Source organism: Ammodytes marinus, assembly GCF_949987685.1.
Source record: "Ammodytes marinus genome assembly, chromosome: 21".
In the NCBI taxonomy this organism is placed as follows: Eukaryota; Metazoa; Chordata; class Actinopteri; order Uranoscopiformes; family Ammodytidae; genus Ammodytes; species Ammodytes marinus.
The window spans coordinates 1611869-1619882 of NC_137225.1; the positions used below are offsets into that span (position 1 = coordinate 1611869).

The 8014-nt window shown below is 42.2% G+C and overlaps 1 protein-coding gene across 2 annotated transcripts in view; it reads left to right on the plus strand.

Annotated features, from left to right (window-relative positions):
- Positions 1 to 7740, plus strand: part of LOC307267771 (rho guanine nucleotide exchange factor 4-like) — a gene marked incomplete at its 5' end in the record, with an annotated part of 61420 nt that extends 53680 nt beyond the window's left edge. For both annotated transcript variants that reach the window (XM_080050166.1, XM_080050165.1), the window contains 7 exons: positions 1005 to 1184; positions 1631 to 1863; positions 3810 to 3939; positions 4436 to 4567; positions 5259 to 5496; positions 5895 to 5972; positions 7114 to 7740. In XM_080050166.1, coding sequence (XP_079906292.1) covers positions 1005 to 1184; positions 1631 to 1863; positions 3810 to 3939; positions 4436 to 4567; positions 5259 to 5496; positions 5895 to 5972; positions 7114 to 7271 — 1149 coding nt within the window. In that variant the 3' untranslated portion in view covers positions 7272 to 7740. The remainder of the gene's footprint in view (positions 1 to 1004; positions 1185 to 1630; positions 1864 to 3809; positions 3940 to 4435; positions 4568 to 5258; positions 5497 to 5894; positions 5973 to 7113) is intronic.
- Between the last annotated feature and the right edge of the window lie 274 nt (positions 7741 to 8014).

Consider the following 8014-nt stretch of genomic DNA (forward strand, 5'->3'; position numbering starts at 1 on the left):
AAAAGTCAACACAAACAAAAAACACAACAAAATAAACAACTACCGGTAACTATCTTACTCTACTTAAAATGGTTTCAAAGACATTGTTTAAATTAAAGGTAAATGTTAAGGAAAAAATCAAAAGTCAAAAAGTTGTCATGAAGGTCACTGTTATATCGTCGAGGAAAGGCTGCCATATCTGCTTACCTTTTTCTACTTTTCCTGAAATCTGATAGCGGATTTTCCGCTAGAGAGAACTCCACTAAACCCCACTTTTTTTTTTTTTTTTTTTTTTTTAGAGAGAACATGCAGACACAACTGAAAAAATGAACACAAAAACAAAAGACAAAATATAACAACTAACATGGCGTACTCCTCTTTACAGGTTTCTAAGGACTTCCAATTACTACATTGTTTAAACTATAGGCAAATGTTAAGCGGAAAATAAAAAGTCAATGAGGTGAGAAAAAGGGGTACACCATGCAACACAGGTCACTGGCTGAAAAAGTTGGCGATTATGGTGGGTGGTCATCACTCGGCCACCAAACAGTTCCAGTTAAAACAGTGTTTCACCCAAGCTGTTAATAGGCCCATGCATTTATTAAACATTTGTTGAAAAGTAAATGGTGTCACCACTGCTTTAAATACTTACTAAACACTACAACACTTAAACTACAAAAATGGATTTTGACAACAAGCATTCTCCAGAATTTCTGACTTGCTGACACCTTTAAGACAACTGACTAGAAAATCCCTTTGTTCCATTACGTGTGTTAACTTCAAGAACAACTTGAAAATCAAAAATAGGAAGAAAACACAGCACTAAATTAGATTTGCATCGAAGACTATCTTCAATAACTCGTTGAGACAGTTAATATCTGTAAACCTGGATTGACTTACATTTCAAGCTCTCCAACAACATTATACAATGCATTATACTCCTTGCATGTGTCTTACTGTTTGTTTTGAGTGTGATGGGCGTTTCAATTGTATTTCATTCATGTTGGTGTTGTGTTCATTCCCAGGGTTATATCAAACAGTGCCGCAAGAGGACAGACATGTTCAATGAAGAGCAGCTGCGCACCATCTTCGGTAACATTGAAGACATCTACAGGTTCCAGAGACGGTTCCTCAAAGGCCTCGAGAAGAGGTTTAACACAGAGCAGCCCCACCTCAGTGAGATCGGCTGCTGCTTCCTGGAACATGTAGGCCATGACTCACAACCCTCACATTGCTTCAAATCTTGACTCTTTTTTTTACACCTCTGTAACACTTTACAATAAGGGTCAAGAATGAACTGTTAGTTAATGCTTACTCAATGCTTAAAGGTGCTACGAGGGACTTTAAATATTTCTGAAACAGTCAGATTTTTCCTCTGATGATCAGGAATTATTTGTATCACCAAAGAGACCATCAGTGCAAAGAATGCTATTTTTGTATAGTTTTTTTTAAATGCCTTTGTCATGGGTATACGCTCACCCAGGAACAACAGCTGGTTTAGTAAAAACATTACCGTTTTTTTCCAAAGGGGGCGCAAGAATGGACACAAGCTGAATGTTCCTCGGGGCAACTTTAATAAGCATAAACTAACTATTAAAGTTTTTAAATAAACAAACACCTTTGACTTGTTTTGTTTTTTCCCCATGTGTAGCAAACAGATTTCCAGATCTATTCAGAGTACTGCAACAACCATCCCAATGCCTGCGTGCAGCTCTCCAGGCTCATGAAGGTCAACAAGTATGTGTTCTTCTTCGAGGCGTGCCGGCTGCTGCAGAAGATGATAGACATCTCCCTGGACGGCTTCCTGCTCACGCCCGTACAGAAGATCTGCAAGTACCCACTGCAGCTGGCCGAGCTGCTCAAATACACCAACCCACAGCACAGGTAGCTACACACATGCACACACACATACACAGACACAGACAGACAAAGACATACACACACGCACACGCACGCACATACACACACAGACACACACGCACGCACACACAGACACACACACACACTCATTCAATCACATATACTCTCACTCACACACTCACTCACTCACTTACTCACTATCCACTATCCCTCCGTTTGCGCGTTGGCGGGGAGGGCCCACCATATTGAGTGTCGTCCCAAACCATCGAGCCTCAAGTGTGAGTGGGTGATAAAGCCCTCGATCATCGAGTCTGCATCGACGTTGGCTCAGCCCTACGTTTGACACAGGTGTCCGCCAATCAATTATGTCCGGAATGGAGGAGCTAACTTACAATGAGAGTTCCAGGGAGTTTGTTTCCCGAATTATAAATGAAACGTAGCTACTCTTACCTCAAACAGACATTTGATTGATTATTTTTATGCATAGCCCTAAATGACGGAACCGGAGGGTAGCCTACAATATCGGAAGGAACATGTTGTTTTACACTTGTTGATTTGATTATGCCACTTGTCTACCGTTAGTGTATTTTCAAGGCGTGGAAAAAGATAAAACGAAGCAGATGAAGAAAATGCCCACAGGTTAAAAAGGGACAGTGATTATTATTTCCTTAAATTGTTAGTAAGATTTGTGTTTCTGTTACAGCCGATGAGGGGTAGTAATAGCGGCGGTGACGTCAGTCAGCTGGAGCGCATGACTTTTCTTATTTATGACCACCCTTGCAGTGCATTATAATTTATGCACGCTAATTAACTGCCGCAATTCGCCGGTCGTAATGGCAGATCATGACAAGTGGAATACATGCTTTAGCAGACTATTGTTCTTTTCCCTGGTTTTGTATGCTGTGCATGTAAACTAAAAGGATAATTAAACAGCGGATCAAACACCCACCCGTTTTCTCCACTACAGACTGAGCTGGTAAAATTAAGAATATGCAGTTAGAAAATGTTTAACAACAAATAAATTATGCAGCCAAAAAAGCATGGGAGTGAGTTTGTTTTTATTCAATGCTACATTTTACTCTTACATGCGTAGCCTATATATGAATGTAAAGAGTGTTTCAGGTCAAATATAAATGTGGTGGAATTCTATTTTAGGGTGAGAAATAAAGACTTAACAAACTAGTGTCTTCTTCCTGTTTCCGTCTGGCAAAGGCGAGGGCTTGCAAAAGCCGCACCGTTGTTATACCCTCGCCCTTAATGATCGAGTGGCACTCCACAGCCGCAAGTGTGACTCCACAGCAAGTCACACTCGCTCACGGAGTGGGAGTGCCTAGGGAGTCATTTGGGATTGGGCCTCACTCACTCACTCACTCACTCACTCACTCACTCACTCACTCACTCACTCACTCACTCACTCACTCACTCACTCACTCACTCACTCACTCACTCACTCACTCACTCACTCACTCACTCACTCACTCACTCACTCACTCACCCCCTACAGCTGGTGTAGTAAAAACACTATCACTTTTGTCCAAAGGGGGTTCAAGAATTAAGACAAACTAAGAATTCCTCGGAGCACCTTTAAAAGAGCTTTTCACAGCCAATGTATTCTCCATACGGCCCTTGTAGTACAAGTATGGTGGGAGGATGGCCTAGAGGAAAGGTGGCCGACCAGTAACCATGAGGTCTCTGGTTCGATCCCCGGCACTGGACAGGAGGGTGTTAGTTGTAAAACTAGTAGTTGCTGGTATTACGTCTACGTTGCCCACCATCGCTACCATTGTGTCCTTGAGCAAGTCACTTAACCCCAAAACTGCTCCCTGGGCGCTTTACTACAGCTGACCCTGCGCTCTGACCCCCTCCGAAGTGTGTTAACTTGAGAGGCGGTATGCGGAAAGACAAATTTCAATGTAACCATTGACTAATAAAGTAACTTCACTTCTCTGTAATCTCTGCTAAACCTTTAGAGACTACGCTGATGTCGAGGCGGCCTTACATGCCATGAAGAACGTGGCAAGGCTCATAAACGAGAGGAAGCGGCGCCTGGAGAACGTGGATAAGATCGCCCAATGGCAGAGCTCCATAGAGGACTGGGAGGTGTGTTGCTGTTTTGAATGGTGTCTTACAGGATGGTTGATTCAAACCACTAATCAAAAAAATACACCTCTTCAGAATAGCCTTAAGCCAATGATATTAACATAAAATATTACTTTTAAATTTTTTACATTACACCTGCTATTTTAAATGTAATTTTAATGTTTCACCTGCTGTTAATATACATCCCTTTGATTTTGTTTTTTGTGTGTTGGCTTTATTTATTTTTTATTTTTTTTCAGGACAAAGCACATTAATGAATATGTACAGCAGTATGCGTACATATGCCAGATTGTAGCCCGGGGGTCATTTCCATCTGTAGTCCATTAGGCAGGCTTTATTGCTACATCTGTTTTTAATTTGCCTATGTAGGCTACTAATTTTATTGTAAAGTCTCTTTGAGTATGTAAGCACTATATACAATAAATGTATTATTATTTTTAGTTAGTGTCCAGTGTAACAGTTGTGTGTGTGTGTGTGTGTGTGTTGCTGTGTGCAGGGTGAGGACGTCCTCAGTAGGAGCTCCGACCTCATCTTCTCGGGGGAGTTGAGCAAGCTGTCCACGCCTCAGGGCAAGAGTCAACAGAGAATGTTCTTCCTCTTTGATCATCAGATGGTGTACTGCAAAAAGGTGCTACACTGTGTTTCAAACTGCTGTTAAAGAGGACCTATTATACTTTTCGACTTTTATGACCTATCAACGTTGTTATAATGATTTATGGTCATGTTTAACCATACTAGCGTATCAAATAATGGAGATGGCCGAAGCGCAGTGTTGACAGGGCATGCTGAATCGCCCAGATGAGAGGAAGCATTTCCCGAAAATCTACATAGTTTTTTGTGATGTGATTCGTGTCAGGTTGCTCTATAGCAGTTTTTAACAAGAAATGAAGACCAGAAAAGTAGTATAATAGGAGATCTTTAACAGTTAATGTGAATCAATCCTAATGGGTGTAAAAAAGGAAACCTGTTCAAAGAGGTATTTATCCAGCCTGTGGTTGTTGTAAAGTCTCACAAAATTCACAAGTTAAAAAAAACAAAAACAATTCCATTATTTCCATGTTCTTTTCATCTGAAACGTTTTCCTGTTGCTAGCCTTTCCGTTTGTTTGGAGTGCACCATTTCCCCATTTGCCCAGCTGTGTTGGTGTCTTTTAAGATGCTGAAGAAAAGTACTTTGAAATAAAGACCAAAGAAGACCAAAATGATGTGATGACTTGTGATGAAAAGTTTAATTTCTCTAACACACACAGAGTTACATGTGCACCTAGTACATCACCAAGTTGATGTGAATGTGTCCTCCTTGTATGTGTGTGAATTCAGGACCTGTTGCGCAGGGACATGCTGTACTACAAGGGCCGTCTGGACATGGACCAGATGGAGGTGACGGATGTGGAGGATGGCAAGGAGAAGGACTTCAACATCAGTGTGAAGAACGCTGTGAAGCTGAGGACTGGAGAGGAGCTCCACCTGCTGTGTGCCAAGAAGCCTGAACACAAGCAGCGCTGGCTCAGGGCCTTCACTGATGAGAGGAACCAGGTCCAGCATGACAGGGACACAGGTTAGAGAGACAGACATACACACACACACACACACACACACACATGAACATGCAAGCATGCACAAACACAGACAGACAGATGGACAGACAGACAGACACGCGCGACCACACACACACACACACACACACACACACACACACACACACACACACACACACACACACACAACGATCGCACACAAACACACATACACAGACAGACAGACAGACAGACACACAGACAGACAGACAGACACACACACAGACAGAGAGACACACACACACTTTTAAATATGGCGCTTATTGTCAAGTTCAACTGTCAGGAAACACTTCACCATTTCTGGAGTCAAACCTGTGTTCCTCCCCTACATCTGCAGTACTTTGAGAGCCTATCTTTCTCTTTATTCTTCTCTTGTCAGGCTTCTCTCTCACAGAGGTGCAGAAGAAACAGGCCATGCTGAACGCCTGCAAGAGCCACCCAGCAGGGAAGCCCAAAGGTAAGGGTCTGAGAGGAAAGCCAATCATTGGGATCATTACACATTGTTCACTAAACACCTGTACCGGAGCCTCAATTACCTCTTACCCATCAACGCGAACCAAGTTGCAGTTCCAGTTCTCCTCTGGCACAAGTTGTGAACCGGTTTGTTTTCCCACCGACCAGAGCCGGCAATAGAGCAACGTCATGACGTCACTGTAAAACGTCTGTGTACGTTGCTGCTCTCCTGGCAAAAGCTAGCATTAGCTTTAAGCACAACAACAGCGGCAGATACGTGTTGCCTCTCGCTTTGCTTTGTGAAGAAAAACAGGACCCATTCAGCGTTTTTCTCACCGGTCGAATTGATCACTACTTTCGGTAATTAATGTTATATATTATTACATTTGCAGTAGCAGTGTTTTTAAATATGGCGGGCATGACGTTTTAGTTGGTCTGGTTTCCTCTGATTTTGCGGTGGTGGGAAATTGGTAAATGTAGTCTGTGGTGTAGATATTTAAATCAGATTTATTTTTCATACATTTAATTTGAATTTAATATCATTTGATTTGAACAGTGAATAGAAATGGCCCTCAGATTGTCTCGAGTCTCCGTGTAATATCATTCTAAAGGTTGTCTTCCTTTTTTCCCTTTGTACGCATGGACATGGGCCACCTCCCTATGTATAATGTATAAGCACTCATCTATAATGCAGCACTTTATATTGCATTCGTATGTCAGCAGCAGGGCCTATATATTCTCCAGGCATCTCACAGTCCTTTTCAGGAATCACAGTAAAAGTTTTAGCCTGGGGTTTAAAAAAAAAACCTTTCGTCCTCCTCCCTGCGGACAGAACAGCTTTAAGAGTTATTTATGCAGATTCACACACACACATAGTTTCCCAACACGCCCAGATGAATAGCAGCATGCCAACTGCTTCTACTTTGCTGTTCTTTGGTTGGTGATCTCAATATGCCATTCGTAGATGTTTTCAAATGAGAAGATTCCAGAAGCTCAAAGGAAATAACCATTGCCTTTTTTCCCCTGGTGGGGTTTTTTTTATATGAAAAATGTTCAGGAAGTGTGCAGTTTCTTTGAATGGCCTTGTGTCTGAATTGTGCTATATTAATAAACCTTGCCTTTCCTCTATGCCCTCCCTCTCCCAGCGGTGACCAGACCCTACTATGACTTCCTCCTCAGGCAGAAGCACCCCACCCTGCCCACCGCTCTACCCCAGCAGCAGGTCTTCATGCTGGCAGAGCCCAAGCGCAAAAGCAACACCTTCTGGCACAACATCGGCAGACTCACGCCCTTCAAGAAGTAGAGAGAAAGAGAACTGATATAAAAAGGAAATGGAAAAAAAGAAAAGAAAAAGGAGAAGACCTCTGTGCTCGTGCCTGAATAGACCCCTTTTTTTAATTCTTTCCTCTTTTTTTTCTTTCCTACTGCTAACATGTTCCCTCATTGACATACTGTTTTATTGTATAGATTGATTCTAAATGGGGAGTTTTTTTTGTTTTGTTTTTTGGAAGCACTTTATAGGTTGGTCAACAATCAGATGTTGAGAGACATACGGAGAGAGAGAGAGACAGAGAAAAAAAGAGAGAGAGGACTCTTTGCTAAACTTAGTACACCTTCAATCAAGCTCCGATTGGTACTAATTCTTTACTACTGTACTGCTGCCAGTGGGACTGTGCTGCCTCTGTCAACGTGTCGCTGTGTTGTTTTTGTTGTTGTTGTTTTTTTCACTGTTCTATTGTTTTTTTTATTTGACGGATGCCAAGTGTTCACAGTGCCAGGAGAGTTTTTTTTGTTATATATATATATATATATATTTGTGTTGCTTCTGTGTCTCTCTCTGTGTGTCTGTGTCAGGGGGGGGGGGGTCTCTGTGCAAATACATCATTTCAGGATCATTTCAGCGGAGAGGGGGGGGGGGGGGGTGGGGGTTTGCAAGCGTTTTATCATCTCCACTCCGCCCAGTAATTGGTTTTCTGGTATATACGTATTCTTATCTGGTGCAATCGTGGCTATCGCGCAGACACTCGGTAAAAAAAAAGTCATCAA